At 43.8% G+C, this 25760-nt stretch overlaps 2 protein-coding genes across 2 annotated transcripts in view; one reads left to right on the top strand and one right to left on the bottom strand.

Annotated features, from left to right (window-relative positions):
* Positions 1–601: 601 nt before the first annotated feature.
* LOC128265797 (uncharacterized) lies at positions 602–7760 on the bottom strand. Its single transcript, XM_053002012.1, has 4 exons — positions 7376–7760; positions 5522–5929; positions 5257–5454; positions 602–1693 (listed from the first exon to the last, which is right to left on the bottom strand). Exons 1-4 carry the CDS (start codon positions 7376–7378, stop codon positions 1151–1153), a joined length of 1152 nt encoding a protein of 383 aa, XP_052857972.1. The 5' UTR covers positions 7379–7760; the 3' UTR covers positions 602–1150.
* Positions 7761–22580: 14820 nt separating this feature from the next.
* Positions 22581–25760, top strand: part of LOC128265801 (uncharacterized) — a 58360-nt gene continuing 55180 nt past the window's right edge. The window contains exon 1 of the mRNA XM_053002020.1: positions 22581–22596. The gene's annotated coding sequence lies outside the window, so the exon portion shown is untranslated. The remainder of the gene's footprint in view (positions 22597–25760) is intronic.

The following is a 25760-nucleotide window of genomic DNA, read 5'->3' on the forward strand; positions in this document are numbered from 1 at the left end:
GATAAAGCCGATTCGGGTACTCTGGCAAACCGCAGAGGAGAATGAGAACGAGAACGAGAACATCAACATCAACATCAAAAATCCAGGGATCAGTGAAGGTGCGCGCGTAGATTCCGGCATGGCGATAAGCCCGGGAGAATTGGAGATTTGTTGAGGGGAGAACAGTGTACGGAGAACAGCGAACAGAGAATCGGAGACGGGAGAATCAAGAGCGGCGACAAACATTTCTTGTCGTTAAATCTCGTGTGTGCATTATTGCAGCTGACAAAGGGACAAAGGCATACGAAAAAAAAGGTGACCCAGAGGAGAGAATTATTATATGGCTCATAAAATATTTGAACAAGTCTATAAATGCCGCGTAATTCTGCTGCAATTAAAGCCACGGCGACGATCGTAAAAGGAAATTGTTTGGATACTTTAATGTCTCTCTTTTACCTTTGGGCTCTCCATCCAAAAAAAAAAAAAAATACGGGGCGTATGCGCAATTTCGGTGGGAATATATTTAATCCCGGGTGTAATTGATATGATGGCGCCATCAGCGCCATCGACCACCCAGCAGTAAAACTCTCGATACGTGTGTTTTTTCAATTGTTTTTTATATTGGATTCCTATAAAGTTAATACCTACACAAAGCTAAATTACATAGAGGTGTATATAATCGTACATAACATATATATCGGTGTATATAGTCGGGGGAGATATATAGCTTTAATCAACTACTATCACAGCATCGTAATACAAGGCATATTATATCATAGCATACCTAGAATCTAGCGGAATGTTCGGCAGATTGTTGGCGAGAGTTGTCATAATAAATAATACAATGGGACTTACAGCTAAGCAAAAAAAAACTAAAAATACATATACTTTCGTCTTTAGATATACTATATATTGATATCATTCGCATTTTGTGTTTTGTTTTGATTTGATTGTTCTTTTATAGTTATTCGGTTTTTCATAGCCTGGGATTCCTCGTGATTTTTGATTCGTCGTGACTGGTGTTTATGGTGTTGCGTGAGTAATAAATAGAGGATGTTTAATAAATTAAGGATGTCTGATGGAATGAGCCTCGTTTTTGTTGTTCTGTTTTTGTTTGTGGAATGGAGGTTTGCACCGGTTGTCTTGAGCTTGAGCTCGAGCTTGTCTTGGCTTAGCTCTGGTTCTGGCTGCCAATTGGCATGCCAATGGCCAACTGGATGGGCTTCTTTTTGCACAGCTGCTTCCGCTGATTGTCGAGAATCTTGCGGATGCTCTTCAGGTACTGGACGAACTCCATTTTGACGAAGAGTGCGTCCACCTGCAGGTCATTGGTGGCGGGGGGCGGGGCCACGTTCTCGCCGCGGGCGGCCAAGGTCGCCTGGTGATTTAGCTGCACCACCGGCGTCTTGAACTGCTGCAGCCGCTTCTCCATCAGCTTGAGCGGTATGATCTTATAGGTGAGCAGTGGCGAGGTCTGTCGCTTCTTCTGCCGCTGATGACGGCCCTTGGAGCCGTAGAGCAGATTGGTCAGATTGATGGCCCCCTCCACGCTGCACAGCACGCGCCTCGCCGCAACGCGCATCCGCTGCAGTTCGTCGGACAGCACGCTCTCCGCCTGCAAATTGGCGTAGTCCCAGTGCATCTTGGCGTGCCGCAAATAGCTAAAGGCGCCCACATAAAACTGCAGGTCCCGGTGCACATGGCGCAGGTTCAGCTGGAATGGGCGAATAAAATAAAGGGAATCCGTTTAGTTGGCTTCATCAGGACATAAATAATAATAATAATAATAATTATAATAATAAAAATAAGAATGTGATGTTAGTTAAACCGAGTTTCGAAGCCACTAGGTTTGCTTATCTCTCTTTAATAAATTAGATTAGAAATGTTATGACAAGGTATAACATTTCAATTTTCAAGCAACATTTTTCAAGAATTTTATACAAAAACCCATCTGTTTGTTTGCGTTTTCAGATATTTGACATTTAAAGGATTTCTTCCGATTGTATTTTAAATAAAATAAATTCGATCTATATTAAATGCCTAATATATTCATCATGATTTAAGATCACAGTCACGTCCTTTGGCTTTTGTTTTGGTTCTAATATTTTCCAAGCAATCGGTTGTTGTTGATAAAATTAAAAACCCCTAATAATTGTCTTAGTTCTCGCAATAAAAATCTCATTAAGGAATTGTAAAATCAAGGTATTACAAGTCACGAAACTCTGGATATGTGAACGTGCTACGTGCCCACTATCTATATGGCATATATTTGGCGGTACTATGCCATATAGCCCTACCTATAGTTCGATTGTTTAGGGTTGAGTGAACCCGCGTTGGCTGCGCTGCTGCGTTGACTTCGCACCCCCTCCTCCCCCGAGACAAAAACTTTATCTGCCCGGCGGCTGAAAGTGAAAATCGAGCCGAACGCTCGGCGCTCTCTCGTAACTGTTTTTTTCTTTTTTTTTTCGAGGTCTCGGCTGCGCTTCGGCTGCTCGCTCGTGACGTATTCGTCGTGTCTTCGTTTATTCATTCATGCCGCTCGCGACTCGCCCTCTCTCGCTCGCTCTCGCTTCGGTTTTGGGGGAATCCACGGCTCGGCTGGCATGAATCACATATCACGTATACGTATTTGTATAGCCCCCTTGCCATCCAGTACCATCCCCGTAGCGCCTAACAAACGGCAGTGTGTCATTTGCAATAAATAAGCGTAGAAAACTGCTCAAACATATCAACGTTCAACTTTTTCCTTCAAACTATCGACGCTTTTGAATATGCCAATAAGCGAGTGTGCGAGTGTGCGAGTGTGTGAGTGTCGCCGTGACGTAAAAAGGCCACCGCCGCTCGCTTCTCAGTATCGCAACCTATAAATAGAGTGCTTCTATCAGTCCGTGGTTTGGCACCTCGTCATAGGATTGGATGGGTTCGAATCGAGTTCCGTTCTGGGCTCTGTTCCGCCTGGGGATGGATGTCAACAATTAGTTGGCGCAATTGGCATTGACGTAGCCGATATTGGCCAAATATTGACAAGCCACACATCCCAAACGGCAAGTTTGCAGCTTGGTACAGAGCGAGAAACGATTTTACTTTAAAGTCTATTAGCTAATATAAATTTAAAAATTTTTTCTTAAAAAATATATTTGTTGTTCATTAATTTTAACTTTAAACCTTTTTTTTCATGAATCAAAACCTTAAAATTTTACTTTTCATTTATATGTTTCTACACTTTATTTTAAAGTTTATGAACTAAAATCTATTATAAAATTAAGTCCTCAAAGGAAATGATTTTTTGTTAAGCCTTTTATTTTGTATTTAAAAACCGCAAGGCTTACACCTTTTATTTGTCAAAGCGAACAGAGTGAAAAAGTTTTTATAGAACGGGTTTTTTTAATGTAAAATCTATTATAAAATTAAGTCTTAAAATAAAACGATTTTTTTCTATTTTTTCCTAGGGTTAAGCCTTTTATATATCATTTACATACTCAAAGGCTTAAGCCTTTTATTTCAATTTAATTACCCCTGATTTCTTGAAGTGTGGTCTCAGTTTCAGGTACTTTTCCCCACCTATGACGACAATTAAGAAATTTCAGCGAAAGCCAAACTTTGCTCATCGCCCTGAATAGACGATTGAGTGGATCGGCAAATGAGTGTCTGAATGGAGCGATTGGTGACTGACTATGATGGCGTTGGCTAAGTTTAGCAGAACGGGTAATAAGAAAATACTCCAAACTGGGAGTCGACCTTTGAGACATTTGTACCCCGAATGCCACACTTGGCTGACTTGCGGTGAGTCGGCTGTTTTCGTGGTCAAGGTGTTGGCTTTATGCCGCCCCCCACAATAAAAGCGTTTATGAGTGTGCCAAGTGAACTACCCTCATCTGGTTATCTGCAGATAATTCTGTCTTGCACGAAACTTTCCCAGACATCTCCAAATTAGCACGTTGATGGAACTAGAGTCGAACCAAACCGATCTCGATCGATCCACCCCCTCAACGGATGTCGATCCTCGCCTAGATGTGGGCTAAACCCTTTTTCGGGGTACGGTTTTGGTTCGGTTCGGCTTGGTTTGGTGTCATGTGGTCACGTCGTATTGACTTGAACCCGCCGTTGGCTACGATAAGCCGGCTCCACGATTAGTCAATTTTTCCGCAAATACTGGCTCCCACATTCCTAAGCCTACCCACTTGCCCCACGTGCCCCACCTAACCGAACCGTCGAACATTATTCACTGGCTTATCGAACACCTCGGGTTTTTCCTCAGCTGGGCTTGCTCATTTCCCATGCCAGGGCGAAACTATTTCCGAATTCCCAGTCGTTTGTTACACACATCGGTTAAATGAAATTGTGTGGTCACTGCAGACTCTCGACTTCATGATTTTCCTCTATCCATCAGCACAATAGTATATAATTCAGATATCGATGGCGAATCCAATTGAAAGTTTCATTAGCTCCCGGTTTGTTGTTGTTTACTTGTCAAAAGTGTAAATAAAATGTGACGCTTGAATTTTTATTGTTTGTGCAACGAATTATCCACTTCGAAATGAGAGGCTTTTGGTTTGAACTTTTGAGTCGGGAGCTTCAGCTTTGATTCGGTTTCAAATCGGATCGATCCAATATAGGGGCCATAAAACGTGATCTTGGATCAAGGCCGATTTGCAGGCAGAGGGGGGTTATTCGGGGGGTCTATCTATATAAACGATACTCGAAAAAAGCGAGCGCGCGACTCCAATTTGCTCTTAATCTTTTTGCGGTTATGGCATCGATTGCTAATGTTTCCCCTCGCGCTGTTAATGTTTGCCAATGCAAATCGACGGTTAATGGGGCGTCCCAAAATGCTGGCTAATGCTGACGAACCGCGGCGAGGTGCGATCGAAAAGTTAAGTGCTTAAGGGAAATTATGCAATAAGCTTTTAAATTTTCTCACCCACAAAATGGAGTTCTTCTAAAAATGTGTCAATGTCAGTGATTATTTTAGTTAGTATGCCAAACTTTAGTGACTACTCTCGCCTTGACTGGCACGATTACCAAGAGTCGAACTCGAACTCGGACTCATATGACCGATCCACTCGCAGTTAGCAGTTAGTTGTGACGATCTGTTTGCACCTACGCAAAACTCACGTGACCCTCTTTTTTATCACCTTTATCAAGCTGCTCCCTGGCAACAGAAGAGCCCACTTTATGGTGTTTGATGTTTGATGTTTGTAAATGATCATTGATTGGAATGATTCTTCACACCCCACTAATGAACTTAGGGAATTAGAAGTCATGTATTTGGCTCACCTGTAGACTGCTGGCATTTAGACGCGGCAGAAACTTGTAGTTGACTTTGTGCAGGGTCCACCGTCGCTTCTTCATGATATTGAGGGCCTTCAAGTTCTTGGTGGCCAGCTGATCCGGATTGGTGGTGGTCCTGGCCTTGTCCTCGGCCTGCACATTCCTCAATTCCCGGGCCGTTTCGTTCTGCAGGCTCTGCAGGATCTGTTTTTGGGGGCAGTCCATTGAATTTGGTCCTTCAAAAATGGGCTTTCCAATGCGAAAAACTTACCATCTGTCGCTTCTTGCAGCGTTTGGCCTGGCGAGGGCGCTTGGCATCCAGACCTGTCCACTTGTGGCCGCAGGTATTCTCCCACTCCAGATGCGTACTGCTGGCATTTAGCTCTTTTTGGAAGCGCAGCCGGAAAGTGGCTGCACTGCGCTTTTGCAGATGCTTCAGGGGGATGGTCTCCAGTGTGGTGGCAGCTGAGACGCCATTACCGCCGCCGGAGGTGGTGAATTGCTGAAGCTGGCTCATGATCAGCGCCAGCGTTACCAGCAAAATGATTCGGTTCGGACGACGTCGATCCACAGGCGGCGGCGGCGGTACCGTGGTGGGTGCCCTTGTGCTGGCCGTTGTGCTGCCGCTGCCGCTGCTGCTCCTGCTCCTGCTGACGTCGAGCGGGCGGGCAGCTGTCGTCTAAACAACACCAAATACAAGATATGGAAAAGGGTTTTTAATGCCAAAGCGCACAAACCATAAACCTTATTTAGCATAAGCAAACGCAACAGGTTATCTAGCCATCTATCAGTCTAGCCGATTTTCAGTGATATTTTTAAACCTCTAAATTGGCCAAAATGAGGGCTTCGGTGCACGAGCAGCGATGGCCAAATGTCTTCCCCGCCAATTACCATAAGTCAAGACTAACGGACGCGTGTATGAACCAAACTGAAGCGAACCGACTGGTTATATATTATCTCCCCTTACCACCACTTTTGCTTAATATCAAGCCAAAACAAAAAACAAAAACTGAAACCCAAAACCCAAAACCCAAAAACCGAAAACACGTGCATGTGTGAGTGGGCGGGCGATGATGATAATTGTTGGCAGTGCTTTCGGGGATTCCCGCCTGGGCATACATATAGTATACAATATACTATATATAATATATTATCGCAATTGTTTGGGGGCCCGAAGCGTGCGTGATTTGTTATTGTTATCGTTCGCGCTTTTTTGGCTTTTGCCATTTCTATTGCCATTGCTATGGCTATTGCTGTCCTTATCTGGCTGACATAATTATTTAAAATTAAAAATAAATTTCTTTATTTGGCCGCATTTTCTGGCTGAATCATCGTGTGTCGGGAGCTGGAGGTCGATGGTGCGATTGGCACATTGGCAGGTGGTACTATTGGTACTAGTGGTGGGGTAGGCCCTGTTCGATCCACATGTATCTGTATCTGTATCTGTATCTGTATCTGTATCTAATTTAGTGGGCAACACTGGACATTATGGTCAACGAACTTGACTTTTCTTGCAAACTTTTGTGAAATTCGCTCGTTCTGCCGTCTCTCTCTTTGGCTTTATCGCCCCGTCCCTGTTCCTCCGGACCTTGTCCATGCCAAATCGTTGTCGCTTTTTGCCTCTAACGCTGACGCATCCATTCGCCGGCTACCAACTACCAACTGCCAAACACCCCCTACCCCTCTTTTTCTTTTTTGTTGCGCTGGGAACGTGTAAATTAATTTCACATGTTTCGTTTTTTTGCCGTTTGTGTTATTTTTTTTCGATTTTTTGAAAGGTTTTCAGGCAGCCCCAAAGAACCACCAACCATAGAGTCCTTAAAAACATATGCATATTCGTAACTGTAATTTCCAAACATTCTGTGATTCATTTGTATATAAAAAAAAAAATTCCATTGGAAGCTGTCTGTTTGTTTTCCTGACAAATTTGCATTTGGATGCCTGATAATGTTGTGATTCACAAGCAGCCAGAGTCACAGGAAGCTAGAGTTCGAGATCCCGCTTCCTGCTGGTGAATAACTATTTCTGATCTTTATCAGCCATTTTTGACCATTATATGTATGACATTTTACAAAAACAATTGGGGTAATCTATAACTTAAACCAAACAAATCACTTTTACTTACCATTTACATAAAAATCGCTGGCTGAAAATTTCGCACAAATTTCAGAATTGACACTTTTTTTTTGGGTTTATTTAGCCGGAAGTTTTTTCTTTTTTTTGCGGAAGGAAACTTCCAGAATGCAACGAAAAAAAAAGAGAAAAAAAAAAAACAAAACAAAACAAACGCGGACACGCCAAATTGGCGAACTTTTTTTGTATTTTTCGTTGAGAGAGAGCCTATATCGCGTTAAGTGTCGACGCGCTGCCTTCGACTGTCTGCTATGATTTGATTCCGATCCGATCGAATCGCCCGCCGTCAAAGTTGGTCGCAAGTCGCAAGTCGCTGAAGTCGCAGTCAATTTCTGGAGAGCCGGACGTAGAGAGCGCTCCCGCCGCCGAGAGCTCAGTGGAGTGAAGTCGAGTGGAGTGGAGTGAAGTGGAGAGGAGTGGAGTGGATTGGATTGGAGTGGCTTTCTCGTCTTCCTTTCCTTTTCTTTTCTTTTGATCTGCTTTTCTTTTTCGCATGCAGCCCAGCTATTTGGACTGAACTCCTCAGTTACTATGAGCATACTAATGAGGAGGCGGACGCCCAACTGCCGGTCCCCTCGCTCGCGGAAGAGAGACAGCTGCTGCTGCGGCGGCGGTAGTGGGAGCGGGAGTGGGAGCGGGAGCGGGAGAGCCTCTCTCGACGGACGTGAGCGCCTCGCTTCGGCCGTCATGAGTGTGCAATCTCTGGGGCAGCGCAAGAAAAGCGCTCAAAACATTCGCCGAGTGCCAAAAACAAAGCGAAAAGGCCATAAAAGAACACAGCTGTGCGAGCGACAAGCAAATAATGTCTCAGAACAAGTGCGTTTGGACGGGAGGTTACCCTGTAGTTGGAGCAGCAAAAACCAGGATAGACTTGCCACAAAATCATGCAGGGAAGGGGTACATCATTTCACAAAAAGGTTGGTTTAAGTTAGTTAGGAACAAAGAAAACGAATGGCTTACAATGAAAGTTGTCAAGCAGAATACTTAAGTTATTTTAAATAGTTATTATAAAAATATTACAATAATTAAAAATATTTACCAGGTATTAATAATGCCATTATTATTATAATATTTTATATTTGATGTCATTGTTATATAATTTTTTTATATATTAAATAATGTTCGAAAAATATTACAAATAGTTGATAATTAAAAAAGGTTGTATTTAATTGTTGGCATAATTTTTGTAACACTTAAATAAACATTGAATTCATTATTTCAAGTATATTTTTAATAGAATACAACTTTTTAAGGATAGTAAATATATTTAAATGTTTTTAAAAAGTGCTACTTAGTTAGTCACGCCCTACCATTTGTAGTAATATGCCACGCAATTTATTGCCAGCTTCTTGCGAACATAATAGATTTATGGCCCATATTACCCAGCCTTATGGCCGTGAAAAAAAAAACCGTTTAGTTATTGATTAGGCCAGCCAGATTTCGACACGGCGAGAAATACGCGAAGCACTCAATTGCCATTGCCAGTTAGCGCTCTCCAGCGCATGACACATTTGCCGAGCCGAGTGGAGCAGTTGATCGATCGTTAGGTGGGCCGATCTCGGCCAGATAAGGCCCAGTCTATAAGGCCCCAGCTATCTGGCTCTCCCGCTCGCAGATAAACAAAACACACTTCATTTGCCGGTCTCCGAGAAAAAATAATAAAGAGTGAGAATGTGGACTCTTATCGAATGACTTTCACTCACTGCCACTTCCGATTCTCCGGTTCTCCGGTTCTCCGATTCCGATTCCGATGCCGATGCCAATGCCGATGCCAATTCCGATTCGGATTGTAATGTAACCCCCGCAAATACTGAACATGCATTTCAGTTATTTCCGTTCAATTTCGCAAGAATATTACTCATACGCGGGGTCGGCCGACGGACGGCAATGACGACAAGATTTCGCTGCCGAGCTCTTACGCTCGTTAAAACACAGCGATTCATTCATGGTTGCCGCTCGAGGGGTCCGCTCGCAGAATTTGGGGGAAGGGGAGGGTGGGGGCGTGGCAACCTGAAAACGCGGTCTAAATTTCACCGCGCGCCAAAAGCATGATCAATCGAAAAGTTATTGAGCGCTCATCGTTTCTCATGGACAAGTGGCGGCGATGTCGCCGTTTACCGCTCTGAAGCCTCAATTCCCCCAATTCCCCTCTCCCCATCTCCTCCCCATCTCCTCCCCTTCGACCCACCACCCACCGCGGGCGGTCAATCAGACGAATTGTAGCCATTGTCATGATTGAGCCGAGCTATTTTTAAACTATTGTGTCGAACACTGGTACCGATCGCGTATTATTGGTTTTTGACTTTGGCTTATCGTATTGATCTGTCCAATTGGCACTGTCCAATGCCCGAAATTGGGTATTCGGTCCTCGAATTTGTCCGTCGTTGTCTATATTATCGCAATCATTATCATATTTGGTGGCGTTAGTGTAAAACCCCAATGGCTAATGCATGACAGCCGATGGCGATGACTACTGGGGTATGTCGATGGCGGTGGCGTATGAGTAATATATGACGTCTTTGCCGCCGATCATGTGGGGGTGAAATGAGACACGAGTGCGGCACATGGGAAACCCTGTGTCCCTCGGCGAGATTTAAATGAATGGCAATTGCATGACTTGCGATCAGTTCAGTGGGAAAACATGGCAGGGAAACAATGTACATAGTGGAAATGTTTTTGGCTAGTGTCGGAGATTTTGTATGGTGGAAAAAAACTTGAATGAACTATAGCTTTAAAGGCATAGTACGTGACACGTAAGCGGATTAACTACTTGACCAGGTGTCCAGTGGAAATGTTAAACGGGGAATAACTTTCTCGATTCTTATCTGGAACTAAATTAATACCTATTGTACATTTTTAAGGTACACAAAATGTTACATTTTAAGTGACTTATTAAGAGTATTTCGAGACCGAGTGCAAACAATGCTCAAATGCTTCGAGAAGAATTTAATTAAGTTGGAATTGGAAAGTAAATTATTTTATTACAGTTTAATAAGACAGCAGGTTAAGTACATAAAAAGTATATATTATCGGGCTAATAACAGAAATATGAAATATTTAAAAAATGTATTAAGTTTCAAACAAATGTAACACTTAAAATCATATCAAACCTATGTTTTCTTGAAGAAAAATGATAACAAGTCATTCAAATAATGTAAATATAATACATTGTAGGGCTCACAAATCAGATAAGATTATTTAAAAGAACATTTTTATTTGAATTTGCGTTGATATAATTTTAATATACAACGGTGGCACACCAACTTCCGGAGTGTGCTGCCGATAAGATCACTTATGAATTCCGTTTTCCAACAAGTTCGAGTCATGTTATCGCAATTATACCAAATCGTACGTAAAATGAGTGGGCATAAAAATCAATGTATAAATGTCTTGTGATCGCAATCTGTGGAAAGTAGTTGCTAATAAGAGTCCCCGTTTTCCCCGTTTTTTGTTTCGCCCCCGCAGAGAACTTTGAACCCGCCGGAGTCGACGAGATGTGGATGCTGCCAGCTCATCACGAGGAATTTGAGTGGCTGTAACCGCATAATGCTAATTTATTGTCCAATCGATTTGAAACAGCAACTAAAAGCTGCAAAGTCGGGAGGCGAATGAGGCAGTGAGTTGTGTGAGTGAGTCATAAAAGCAGCGAAATCGCGGGGCGAGAAAACAATACCAAATATTTTACGGCTAATGAAATTGGCTGCAGTATCAGGGCGCAAGGTTTGGTTTTTTTCCGGTTTTTTTTTTTTTTTGTTTTACTCATCGTTCTACACACATTTACTCACTAGGTTCATTCATAGAGCGCTCGCATTGCCACATGGCGTATGAGCAATTTGCAATTGAAGATTAATAGCCGGCCGTGTTGATACTTCCTGCGGATGGTGGCAAAGAGGGGGGCGAAGGGGATGGCGGGGCCTTTAATGCCCACCAATTTGAGGGGATGCCACGGCGCTGTTTTCATCTTTGCCGACCCAACGAATTTTAAAAGTTTCACACATAACAAAGTGCGAAGGATGCAGTCAAAAGAGCCCAAAAAGAGCCAAACTTAATTAGCGCCCATTGCAAAAATATTTACGGCAAAACAAAATAACACCCATTAAGGCAGCCCCGGCGGGGGTAGCGGTTGCCCCACGGACGGGGAGGGGGGGTTGGGCCGAGGGGTGGCGCAAATGCGTGATGATCACCGGGTAACGCCCCTCGACAAAGCCCCAAAAACGGAGCCACAGGAGCGTCGCAGGAGGGGCGGAGAGGGGGGCTGGAAGACGGATGCATATGGAGCGACCATCAAAGGTACAGTGCACTGCAAGAAAAGTACTGCAATTTTGGTAAGTCTGTATCAAATACATTGATTTCATTTATATAATTTGGTTTCTGGCTATTGTTCAAGATTTCTTATTATTACGTATTGCTCCAAATCTCTTAGTCTTAGTCATATGATTATCTGTAATGCTTTTCGGCTCTATAAAGACCTGATGATTAAGTTAATTTACCAAAGCTGAAAGTTTCCGGAATTTATTTTACTTTGACAAAACAAAAAAAAAGGATTATTTTTATTTTACTTAAGCAAAAACATGATACCTTATATTCTTAGTCTACATAACGAGATCTTCTGATAAATAAGTTGCACAAAAGGTTTTTATGAATGCAAGCTAAATTTGTGTTGAGGATGCGTGTTTCTGTTTATTTTGTTTTTAAATTCGGATGCCACATTTTCTCACAGTGCTGCTGTTAAAGGGAGCGATACCCGGCGACTCACACTCATACCCATACCCGTACCCATCCTCATGCTCATCCTCAGCCATGGGAGGTGCAAACGCCTCAACGCAGCCCGATTTGATCCCAGCCGATCCGTGGCAGCCCGGCCCATCGGTGCTCACGTTCTTGGCCATGGCCAAGAGCCAAGAGCCAAGAGCCAAGAGCCGTCATTATGAGCCGTCACCTTGTTGTGTAGACATTGGCCATGGCCACCGCACAGCACAGACGCAGACGCAGACAAAGATGGAGCCGGTCGGCGGTCGGTGGATGTGGATGTCGATGTGGATGTGGATGTGGATATGTGGCTATAGATATGTGGCTGTGGCTGTCGATGTGGCTATGGATATGTGGATGGATGGTGGTCGATGGTCGGTGGTCGGCGGCGGGGATGCAACTGCTAATCCGGTTCGACTGCGACGGCGGCGGCGGCGGCAATCGCTGGAGTGAAATCAACTCGTTAACTCGTTACCAAAACTGATCCCATTTAGCGGCGGCGGCGCATCGCAAACCGGCGCCACTCGCACAGCCCCATCGAATGCCCTACACCAAGGGGAATAGCCATGACCAATGGAACTCGTCTAGGTGGCTTTGTTGATGGCCAACACGGGTGCACATTTTGGGTTAATTCAGTTGAGTCAAATGCTAGTATTCGATTTATTTAGTAATGCGGTTATAATTTATGAACTTAAAACAAAGACATCACATAAACATATACTGGAGCTGAAACCTAATTAATGTTAATTGTTTCATATTTTGTAGTAATTATTAATTTACCAATGATACGACTTTTTAGACTTTTTTTAGGAGCTTATTAATGTCAAACCAATAGTTTAACTTTAATGAAAAACTTCTTTAAATTTTATAATCAATTGTAAAAATATGTAACTTTTTAGACTTAAACAAGTTTGTAAATTAAATTCGCTTTATGAAAAGACTAAAAAGATTACTTTATGGTTTTTGTTATTCATAAAAATCTTGTACCTCTAAGTTTTTGGCTTATCTTGTTGTCTGTAAGCCCTGGTTCTTGTTCATTTAAACTATTTAAACCATTTCCGGATAGCAGCGTGTTTGAGGAACGCTTAAGCCTGGTCAAAAGTAGAGCACAAAACGGGCCAGGGGCGTGGTGAGCAGAAGGGGGCGGTAGGGGGGCTGGGGTGGAGTCTTAACTTTGGCTGTGGCTGTGGCTGTGGCGCATTCGCGTCATCAGCATCATCATCGCCAACACCTTCATCATTATCGGCGGTGTCGGCGTCTAACCTAAGCTCATACCCCTGTTTATATCCCCTGCTTATAGCCCCCTCTTATATCCCCTGCCCATACACATACCCATACTCATACCCATACCCAAACCCATGGCCATACCCACACCCATGATCATCGCCCAAGGCGGTGGCTGCTGCGGTGGCGGCGCTGCTCTCTCATCGGCCGCCAATTGCCGGATCGGATCCCAAAAAGAAGGATCCCAGTCGCAGTCGCAGCCGCAGTTGCCGTCCCTCCAGATCCCCAGATCCCAGATCCCATCCGTAGGTGGCTGTGATGATATACTTTGCCTGTTTGGCTTAGCTGTTGAAAGGGGGCCCGAAGGAGGAGCTGCTCCTCCAGCAGCTTCCGCTGCAAACTGGCAATATTGTTGCATTGTTATTCTTATTGTTATTCCTCTCCGCCAAAAGACTAAAGAAGAGGGCTGGGGAAGGGGGGGTGGGGGGTTGGCTATGGCTGACTGAAGGATATTGGAGCCTCGGCGGCATCGGCATCGCATTCGGCTTCGGCATCCATGTTATTAACTTATTTTCAACCAATAAAACGGCAATGAAGTGTGAGGTCGAGAGGGGATGGGGAGGGGGGGTGGAAGAACAGCAGCGGCACCGCAAATCAGTTCCCACAGTTATTACTTTTCATAGGCTCAGGGGCAGCTAGCTGGCGTGGAAGTAATGCGATGTCGATGTCGATGTCGGGAGTCGAGAAAAAAAAAGGGGAAGGAGGCGATGGCGCCTCCGTTTGGGATTGCTCGTTGATTGGGCTTGACCGCAGAAAGTGTCAAATGACAGTGGCGAGTGGAGTGTGGAGAATGGAGAGCTGCTTGGCTGGGGCACAGGATGAAGTGAAGTGAAGTTAAGTCAAGTCGAGTAAAGCGAAGTCCTAAGGAAGCACTGCAAGTGTTGATGGCGCCCGCTCGCCGACGGCTGATTAATGCGCAGCCATTAATCTCGGCCAGCAATGGAGTTGCAGAAAGAGACGGCATCGGGGATCTGGGGACCACACAATGAGTGCCGCCGAGGCTGGGATGTATAGTAATTGCACTGAACAAAACAGATCGCATCTGAGGATCGGGGATGGAACAACACATGAAAAACAAAAAACAAAAAACAGAAAAACAGAATAACCCCCGCACCACCACGATAATTATGTAGAATGATAGTTCCTTTCTTATGCCATCCAAACCGATCCGATCCATACACCCCGTCCCCGTTTGTTTTCGTTTTGAAGTGTACAATTTCACAACATTTAATTCAAGATTTGACGGGTGAACAGGTTCCAAGGCTTCAGGATTGAGCGACAGGTACGCTGTATCTGTATCTGTATCTGTAGCTGTATCTGTATCTGTAGCTGTATTTGTGTGAGTGTGTGTGTGTGTGTGTGTCTTACAAGACCTCCCGCACATGTAAAACATGCCGATTCATAATTCCGCATTTTGCTGCTTAAAGAGGAGCGAAATGAGTGGACAGCCGAGTCCAGCAGTCCAGCGGTCCAGCGGTCCAGAAGCATGGTTCCTGGAGATGGAGATGGAAATGGTGATGGGGGGTGAGGAGGGGGTTTGTACCTCACCTTGCTTCGCCTCACACAAGCGTTGACTGACAGGCGGAGCGGGAGAAGAGGACCTGTCCCGCACCGGGGACAAAAACTCTGAGCTCTATGTGGGGAGCCTCGAAGAATCGGGCTCTGGCCGCAGGCGATCGATAAAAGGGGACCACCCGAGAGCTCCCTGGTCTGGCTCTCCCATAGGCAGTCTTTTATACAGTGGTGATCCCGTCATTCAGGGGAAAACTTTCGAAAGTCCTTTGTTGTCCTTTATCAGGGGGACACCTTATGGAGAAATCTTATCAGAGAAAAACATTCTAAAGAAAAGACCTCCTAAATAAAACCTCCTAAAACAAAGCTCCAAATGAAAAACTTCTTAGAGAAAAATTAAATAACTTCCGTGAGAAAAACTTTCAGTGGACAACCCGGTTAGAGAAAAAATTCTTATAAAAATCCGCAGAGAAACCCTCTTAAATAGAACCTCCTTTGGAAAAAATCCTTTAGAAAACCTCATATGACAAACTTCCTAACGAAAACCTTCTTAGGCAAAAAATCATAAAGGAAACCTCTTAAAGCAAAACCTTCCAGAGCAAATACATTTTAAAAAAAACCTCCCAGAGAAAACCTCCTAAATACAACCTTCTGCAGAAAAGCTCCTACAGAAAAACTCATATGTAAAATATAAAGAAAACCTTCTCAAGAAAACCACTTATCCACTTCGTTAAAACGTTTTTTCAAAAAAAATCTCCTAGATAAAAGCCTTGCAGAGAAAAATCTCCTTGAAAGACCTCCCATAGAAAAGCACCTTGTGCAAAAACCTCCTGCAGGAAACCTTCTAGCAAGAACCTTCCAAAGAAATTCCCATATTGGTTACTAATAAGCCACCCATTCAAACCTCGGAACACCCTCAACCCCCCATAAATAACACAACCTTGAAGTCCCTTTTTCTAACTCAAGGATGTTCTAACTTTAGCTACTTGGATACCCTTTCCTAGACCTGGCCAAAAAAACACACCCACACACGCACACACGCTGGGCTACGAACAAAATCACACACAGATACTCGGGATGCGAAGACAAATGAAGCAGAGGCCAAAGCAGAAATACGATAATTGAGTGCTCATTTGTCTTACACGCAGCCAACAGACAAGTCGATAGGGGGTCAAAGGGGGAAGGGGAGGAGAGGAGGAGAGGGGAGAGGGGCTTAGGGTGAAGGGTGAAGGGTGGGACTGGTATTGTATCTGAAGCTCCGTATCTGTCTTTAATGCCCACATTGAAGTCTTTATGACAGCGCCGCAATGGGTATGGGATTGAGATTGGGATTGGCATTGGGAATGGGAATCCGCTGAATTGCAGTTCCTGCATCAGTGTATCGAATGTCCTGGCACTTGATTTCGGGATGACAAAGGTACAAGTACTGTATGCAATCCATTTCCTCGGTTTTGCCTGATCTCGCATAATTATACAGATGTCAGCTGTTTGGGCCACATATGTACATACGTGATTTGATTTTCCTCAAAACGCAATTGTTTTGTAATGGCCATGCCATGCAGATAGTTCGATAGCCAGATATTCAGATAGACAGATAGTCAGATAGACAGATAGTCAGATAGCCAGATAGCCAGATAACCAGATAGCCAGTTGGCCAGACGAAGTGGGAAATTGATAACCAAGACTGGTACTGGTAGTGCAACTATAGTGGTAGTGCAACTGCATACCGTATCGGGTATCACTGCTTGCCATCGAATGGCAAATTAATATAATTATCGTTGCACGAACCGGAATTACACGGCCAGCAGCAGCAGCAGCAGCACAGGCATCAGTGCAATTGTCAGACCATTTCCCCCACTCTGCCCCCCCTTGATCAACATCCAACTGCGAGCAAATAAACAATCGGCTCAGCCCGGTCCGGGCTATAATTAACGCCACAAACGCAAATATTAAGCCGGCATCGATAGCTGCAATCTGCCAGTCACTCACATTTGTATCTGTATCGGTATCTGTATCTGCAACTGCATTGTGATCTGCATCTGCATCTGCATTTGTATCTTATTGCATAAATAGATGGCACATGGGAAATGGGGAGTGCAAGGGGGCGTGGCAGGTATCGGATTCGGTTTCGGGATCCGTTGAATTTCATTTCTGAAGGTTAGGCCATGTCACTCTTAATTTCAATTTCAATTTCAATTTCAGTCACAGCATCAGTTTCGTTTTCAGCATCAGCTTCCATCTGCATCTCAATTACATTTTGATGCCTTGATTGAGTTGCCAAATTGTGGCCGGTGTGCGACTTGTTAGCAAAGCCAATTAAGTGTAATTAGCCGACGCAAGAACAGTTCAATTAGAGTCCAAAGTCGGCCATAGATCAGTGCAGCGCACACCTGATACCCTTTTTGGGAAAAGCGCAGGAAAATGTCAAGACTACTACTATGTGTACAAAGAAAAATAGTGTAGATTTCTTATCCATTTATTGAATGAAATATTTTATTTATAAATATTTTAATTAGCCTGTTGTCCCAATTAATAATAATGTGTTGAAATAAATAAATAATAAATAAAATAAAATCCTTTGACTTTTAAAAATAAATTTTATTACCTAAAAAATTGTTTTGGGACTACTTTAAGATTTACTTAAGATATGGTTTTAAGATGTGTGATGTGTGGCATGCCCTCAAGTATTCATATATATATTTAAAATAATAAATATACATTTAATTAGCTAAGAGATGATTTTAAGACTAGTATTAGATACAAAATAAAGTTTACAAAACCATATTGAAGAGTATAAAATAGTGCCAAGACCCGTGGATTTAAATTGATGTCAAGAAGTTGAAGCCGATAGGTGTTGGAACCACTTTGCCATTGTTGCTTCTTAGTGATTATAAAAATACAGCTGTTTGAGAGTGCCAAAAGACAGGAACTGTCCAAAGTGTCAAAGCGAAATAGCAATTTCTTGTTTGCCGAAATCATATCATATATCCCATAATATATATCAATGAGGCCACTTCTTTTTCGGTTCGGTGTAGAGTACAAGTAGATGATTCCCCGACCTTTTGGCTGAAGGCGAAGATGAGCTCGCAGGAGGTTCGCGTATGTGGGTACAAATGCCAAATTGCAACTGCAACTGCAACTGCAACTGCAGCTGGGGAGTGGGTGATGGGCAATGGGCGATGGGCAATGGGCGATGGGCGATGGGTGATGGCCAGTGGGTCTGGGTCTGCCGATTGCGAACCGAACTGAGGATTGCAAGTCGTGACTTACCCTCGCCGCGATCCGATAACCGCAGCTGAGAAAAGGAGAAGAGAAAAATTTACCCACCAGCAGGATATATTTAAGACCACAAAAGACCACAAAATGTGTTGGCCAGAAGAAGACTGCGACGACGACGACGACGACGACGACGACGACGACGACGACGACGACGACGACGACGATGGCGATGGCAATGACGATGATGATGATGAGGCACAAAAAGGCAAAACTCTGGGACCAGGCCAGGCCAGGCCAGGCCAGGCCAGGCCATGCCAGCCCAGGCCGAATCTGAATCTCAGCCTGTTGCCGAGGCCTTGCAGTTGATTAAGCGGCGGCAACAAATTTGCATATTTCATTGAGCAGTTCAATCAAATGGAGGACGACAGCCCGAGAGGCTAAAAACAAAACGTGGCTGTGTCGCATAAGTTGGCTTGTTGTTGGCTTGTTGGCTTCTTAGCTGGTTGGCTTTTTAAGTTTTTGGCTGTGTTGGCTGGAGCACTGGCACTGGCACTGGCATTCAGACGAGGCGAAGGCATTTTTGTCGTTGGTCGAGATGCAAACGGAGCGATTAGGTCCGAAATAACTCATTCATACGCAGGGGCCAGGATGTGGCTCTCTCACTCTCGCTCTTACCTTCAAATCCCCCCTTTTCGCTAATCAGCGGAATGCCATCGCAGAACAATGGCTCTGGAGGATCAGTAGGATCGGGAGTGAGAATCCTGAAGGAGGTGGTAGTGGTGGTATTGGTACTGGTACTTTTGCTGGTGCAGCAAGATGGCGAGAGATCAGCCAAGATGGCGACTTCGCCCCCTTTCCCTGGGCTACATTTGCATACATATCTGCATCTCCTTTCCGCCACCAAACTAGGCTCCTCCTCACTCTGTCTGTCTGCAGGTCTGTCTGTCCCCAAGTCTGCGGACCGTCCAAACGTGCTTAATGCGGGCGGACACTAAGCCACGTGTGAAATTCAATCACCAGTTCACCAGTTCACCAGCTCACCGGCTCACCGGCCCAGGATCAGCTTGTCTCACTCTCACTGCTCCGCAGAGCCAGTGGCTCGAATATCGCCATCGTCATCCTCATTGTCGTCGTCATCGCCTGGACACCTCGTTAGGGTCCCAGCTACAAAAAAAAAACAAAAAAAAAAAAATAAATAAAGTAAAATAAAAAAAGGAGAAAGAGAAAGGAGTAGGAGGACCGCACAGCGGCGTGGGGTCCACGATTCCCGATTCCATGGTCCACAGTCCACAATCCAGAGCCCAAAACACAGAGCACAGAACCTGAACCCAGAACCCAAGACGGGGCTCGCTTCAGTGCGGTTTCGGTGTCGGTGTCGGTTTCGGTTTTCATATTTTGAGGTTCACCGATGTGTTAACAGGCGGCGGCTGTCGCATATTAGGCGGCCCATCCGTTGGCCAACTGACCATTCACCACCGACCACCGACCACTGACCACTTACCCACCGACCAATACCAATGCCAAAAATGTCAAAACCAAAAACCAAAAACCAAAAAACCAAAAAACCAAAAACCATGGGCCCCTTGGCAAGTGTCACGTCGAGCACATAAATTAAACACACAACAAGTAGGAGCAATGGGCAGCGCGCTTTTTTCAACTAGGAGATACCTTGATGCCTTGAAAACTTTTATTAAATTGTTGGCAAATGATATTTGATGGTTACGGTAGGGATATACTTATAACTATGCCACAATCAAACTCCCTATCGCAAACACTTTTGATGGAGAAAACGGTTTAACTAGTATTAGTTCGAAATCTGAATGGGTGTTTATCTTGCTGGTCTAAGATATTTGAATGGTTAACTCAAAAAGCTACAAAATAAAGGAAAATGCCTAGAAACGCTAGAATAGAATGTACTTTCAAGTTTAAAGCTAAAACCATCTTCACTTAGTTTAAAAAATAGTTTAAATTAATTAAAAATTGCGTATGGTCACAGTGTTCATATAAATTATTTCTTATTTAAATATGATAAATTCCACTATTTTATTCACTTATTAAGCCGTATAAGATCTTGCATTTCACTAAGGCCAAGTATTAAAGATAACAACGCATTATTTCTTAATTACATATCAATAATGTTCAGTTAAACACTTGTTGTTTAAATATTTTGGTTATAATATTTTCTGGCTGGATAAAAAATGTAATTTAACAAAAAAAAAACATTTATTGTCCTTAAAAGTCTACAAGGAAAACTTTGTAAGTCTAAAAAATATAAATTATTTTAAATTAAAAATAATAAATGGTTCTATGTTAAAATATTTTTTGTTAAAATATTATCTAGCTGGAAATATAAAGTCTAGTATTTGATAATAGGTCTACAATGATTTACAAAAATATGAATTATTTTAAATTAATTATGATTAATGCACTTGTTTTATGAATGTTTGTGTTATATTATTTTCTACATGGCGATATAAAGTCTAGTAATTGAAAGCAACCACGGAATGCAAGTTTAAGTCTTGCAACTCTTGTGATCTACAATATTTTACAAATGTTTAAATTATTTTAAATTTAAAATGATAAATGCTTAAATGTTCTTTTAAAAATTTTTTTATAATATTTTATAGCTGTTATAGTATTTGAAATCAACCACAAATGCATTTAGATGTCTACAAGGTCTACAATGTTTTACAGAAACATACTTGTAAATACATATGTGTAAATTAAACATGATAAATGCAACACTTGTTTTATGAATATTTTTGTTATAATAATTTCTATCAAAGGTATTTGAAATGCCTTCTAACCGTACTGACCCCCAACCCCTCTACTCAATCTACCTCCTACTGAGGGCAAACCCCTTGCCCAACCAGCTATTCCCGATGAACGGGTAAGGGTATGCCTACCAGGCTCTCGGACACGAGAACATGAATAAGCAGCCGATCGAAACGAGCACAAGACAAGATAAGCAGATAATTTTCTAGCTCCAGCTACGGACTGCGACTCTTGGCCGCCGGCCGAGCCCAACAACAATGGTAGCGAAGTTGAAGCTGAAGCTGTAGCTGGAGCTGAAGCTGAAGCTGAAGACGAGGACGGAGACGACTCCAAATTGGACCACAGAGGCTGCTGCTCCCCTCCAGAGTCCCCGCCAGAGTCCCCTGTCTGACCCAGTGCCTGGTACCCTTAACAGCGACATGATGTTTTACTAACCAGCGAACGGCAACCGAACCGGCAAAAGACGGGCTGCTAATAATTTGTGTACGCGACGCCGCCGCCGAACAGGAAAGCCGGGTAGGTTCGATTCGGTTCTGTTCGGTTCTGTTCTGTTCTGTTCCCCATCTTGAGGACCGTGATCACAATGGATCCGAGACGAAAAGGAGAAGGTGGATGGTAGATGGTAGATGGTAGATGGAGGCGAGGCGAGTGGAGTGGAGTGCAGTGGAGTGGAGTCGAGTTGAGAGCAAAGGGGCTACCTTGTTTGAGCCATTGTCGTCCTTCGCTTCGCTTTGCCTCGTTTCGTGCTAAACGTGTTGTTGCCAAATTGTGAACAAGATTCATTCATGTTTCAACACATTGAGCAACACGGAGTCTCCAGCTCTAACTCCATCTCCAACTCCAGCTCCGTCTCCATCTCCATCTCCATCTCAGGATGTGCCCTGTTTGCCAGGGCCATCAACCGTCGTCAGGCAGCTCGTGTGAAATAACGCCGCCTCATCCCAACCCTTTGTTCAGATCTGCACGGGGAAATATTTAGACAACTTCGATCTATGGGGATTCATTTCATTCATCACTGGGTAGACAGTAATTAGGAAGGGTCGTAAGCTTTGGAACAATGCAAATCGCTAGACAGACTGACTCATCGTTGGAACTTTGACCCTCCACCCGCCCCCATCCCCATCCCCATCCACAGCCCTTGTGTCGGTTTTTTTTTTTTTTTTCCTCTGGGCCAACCGGAAACGTCCGACATTCCAGCGGCATTCCACCACAGTTGGCCATAAAAATAAATAAAATAAAAAACACAAAACAGAAAACAGAAATACACACGAAGTGCGCGCTCGTTTATTGTGTGCCTGAAGATGTTTCTTATTATGAAATTAGACTGAAGCGGCGGCGGCGCGACACTTGGCCGAGCTGGCTGGCTCAATGAATGAAACCGAAATGAGAAATGAATGATATCATGGGCATTGTTAGCTGGCTATCCCCCTCCCCCCTCCCTGCTCATTCGATCCCTATCCCTATCCCTAACCCTAACCCAAACCCTAACCCAAAACCAAAAAACCAGAGCCTGCGGGTCGCTGTCGATCGGGAACAGGGAACAGGGACCAGGGACCAGGGACCGGCGAAACCGGCAAGCCGGCAAACGAGAGATCAAATGCGATAGCGCCACGAAAACGAGCCACCAGCAGCAGCAACAGCAGCAACAGCAGCAACAGCAGCAACAGCAGCAACGTGTTGCTCATTTAGCTGGCAGCCCAAACGCGGCCATAATTCAACGCTTTTGATAACTGCGTTAGGTTCGGGCTGCCAGCCAGCCAGCGAGCTGCTCCTTTCGACCGGCGGCCCAGGATCGGCGCGCGTCAGCACTTGGAGGGACCCAAAACTGAGACGGTGACGGTGACGGTGACGGTGACGGAGAAGGAGACGGAGAGCCAAGATCCGAGACGCAAGACTCGAGACTCGAGCTCCCTGCCACAGTGGTTGGAAAGGGTCTATCCTTGATAAAAAATGTGTTTTTATTTATTTTTATGTTAGAATTGTTACCAAAACTAAGGCTAACATAAGAACTTATAATACTAGCTGCTAGGGCCATCGACTTACTATATATACACCCAAGGAAAAAAATGACAAATTCAAATATTCTCACTTTAAGTTAAATTTTTTCGGTAACGATTTAGCCCCGAGTTGTGTTTTGTTTAAATCAAAGTGTGATACACTTTTGATTTTTTTTTTAAGTTCAAAAATTTTCATTTTAAATAAAAAATAAATTTCAATCTAAATTTTCATAATAATAAACCTTCCATGCTTTTCGTTTATTTTAAATAAGTTTATATTTTGAAAAACAATGTTACATTCAAATAGTTTAATGTTTAATTTTACTATGCCGTTTTTCTCTGGGTGTAAGGATTGTGCGTATAATTTGGAATTTGATTTATGTATCTTCAAGATGTTTTGTTCTATAACATTTTTTTTTTATTTTTATTATATTCATATATTTTAATTGAGGAAATTTCGTTTTCTTGCCCCACTGTGCCCACTGTGCAACTTGGCCTGCCTGGCTGTACAATTTGATTTCGGTGTTTGCCTGGCGATTTGTTGTGTTTGATTTGCTGCCTTGCCGTCTTGCTCCATCCTGGTGTGCCTCCTCGCACCACTGGGGCACCAGTGAGCCACCGCATTACCGCACTACCGCACCACCGTACCACCGAACCACCGAACCACTGAGCCACCGCTCTGCATCCAGCGCATTCCAGCGGTGCCGCAGCGCTTACATTGTTCGCTTTTTCGGTTCATTCAAATCCTTTCGGTAAAATTCTTTTGTTTGGTGTCAAGTTTAACAAATATTTGCGGCCTCTTGTCTTGTTTGTCCCATGTTCCTCGCGTGTCATTGTTCGTTTTGCCGAAGTGGCTGCGGTACATGCTGCACACTCGCACACTCGTAATCCTCTACCCGGCGACATGGGGGCGTATGAGTAATCAGTGCCGGGCGCAATTAGTTGGACTTAGACAAGGAGTTCCATGGCGAGTTCGAAGAGTGAGAGTGAGGAATGGGGCGGAATGGCAGACTGTCCTAGGCCAGAGCGATTTGCTTCCCATGATTGCCCCAAAGTTATTGCTGTTGCTGCAAGTTGGGATCCATTGTTGCAACTCTCTCTTATCAGTGTGCCTCTTTTTTTGCAGCTTTTTTTCGAGCCTTTGTGCGAAATTTTTGACTCCCCGCTGCGTGAATCGCACAAAATGCCACAAGAATTGCTGCCGCTGCTGTTGCAGCAACAATCTTTGGATGCGGTGCCCCCTGGTGGGCGGGGTAAGGGGGTGGGGGGCGGGGCAGGGCACTGCTAGCCAAAATGGAGACTTGCAGGCAGCGACAACCGGCGACAAAAGTGCCACTGCAGCAACACCAACATGACCAAGCTGCAACATCAACTTCAACTGCAACTGCAACAAAATGAAACCGTAATTGTTTGTTTATTATGGCTCTGAGCAGTTGTTGTTGCTATCGCATGTTATTGTTGCCGCTGCCGTTGTATTGTTAAAATGTTAAAGTGCTACACAATATTTATATTGGCATTGTCTGCAAAAGCTGCAACAGTAATGGTTGCAGCTAAGATCGAATTGCGAATGCCTTGAGTTTTTGAGAAAGAATTAGGGTTAAACAAAAAGGTAAATAATACTCACACCATCAAATTTATAATTATGCCAAAAATGTATTAATCATTGCTAAGCATTAAGAAAATGTTAATACAAATCATGATAGTGATTTTAATATATATATATATAGACAAATTAGAATATATAACATTATTTTATAAACTTCTTAGGTCCCAAAGGAATTTATTTAAAACTATGACTATGACTCGCTCGAAATACTAAAACAAGTCAGTGTAAGAAATCATACAAAAATCCATTATATTAAGTTTTTGGTTGTAATTTGGCCAAAAACGCCAACCACAACTGAAGGAATGATCCTCGTTTGATTTTGAAAAATTATTTTTGTGGCCAATTTTCTAGTTTTTTCATAAGTGGTTTTACATCATTTTTTTTTGCAAAAATACAAAAAATGAAAAAATTTTAGGTTTGAATGGCACTTTGTTGCTTATTGAATTACGACTTCAACGAGGTATATCATTCCATTTTAGAACCATTATTTGCATTTTGATAGCCAAGATACTGACGTTTTTGGCGGTAAGTATGGACTTTTGACCTTTTTGGTACGCCTATGAAGTTAATAGCTATGGATAAACGTTTTAAAGGTCTAGCTAGTACACTGAACTTAATTTCAATATTATTGATGATGCGATATTGTAATACTTACAAGACTCCTGTTGACGTGACCGGTTGATCCAATGGACCCTGCGGAGCTGTAGAGTAGCGTGGAGTAGAGCAGACCGAGATTGCCATCGGAGACACCCTCGCCGGCGCACAGAGGGGTTCCCAGCAATGTGTGGCACTGCTGACACTTCAATGGAGCCCCAGCACTCTGGCACTCTGGCTTTCTGGCTTTCTGGCACTCCACTCCGAGAGGTTGCCTCATGCTGTGGCGCTATGCTGCGATTATGGCCACGGATTAACTTCCTCTTTTGGCCATCATCATTGTGGTTATTGTTGCGGCTGCTCCCCAGCAGCTTTCCTGCCGCTGCCACCACTGCCACCACTGCCACCACTGCCACCGCTGATTTGCGATTGCCACGGATGGCCTGCAGCAGCGCTTAATTATATCTAATTCGGGCGAGGCGAACCCTTGCCGCCTCTTAGGCGCTGATTGCGACCTCGCCAGTGCGCTTATCGCGCGATTACGCCGACGTGACTTGGCGGCGATAAGAAAGCCCATGGGGATACGCTCCCCTCTGCAGAATTAGCCCCGGCAAGCCTAGAACTATGCAATGCCACGGCAT

Source organism: Drosophila gunungcola, unplaced genomic scaffold (genome assembly GCF_025200985.1).
Source record: "Drosophila gunungcola strain Sukarami unplaced genomic scaffold, Dgunungcola_SK_2 000157F, whole genome shotgun sequence".
In the NCBI taxonomy this organism is placed as follows: Eukaryota; Metazoa; Arthropoda; class Insecta; order Diptera; family Drosophilidae; genus Drosophila; species Drosophila gunungcola.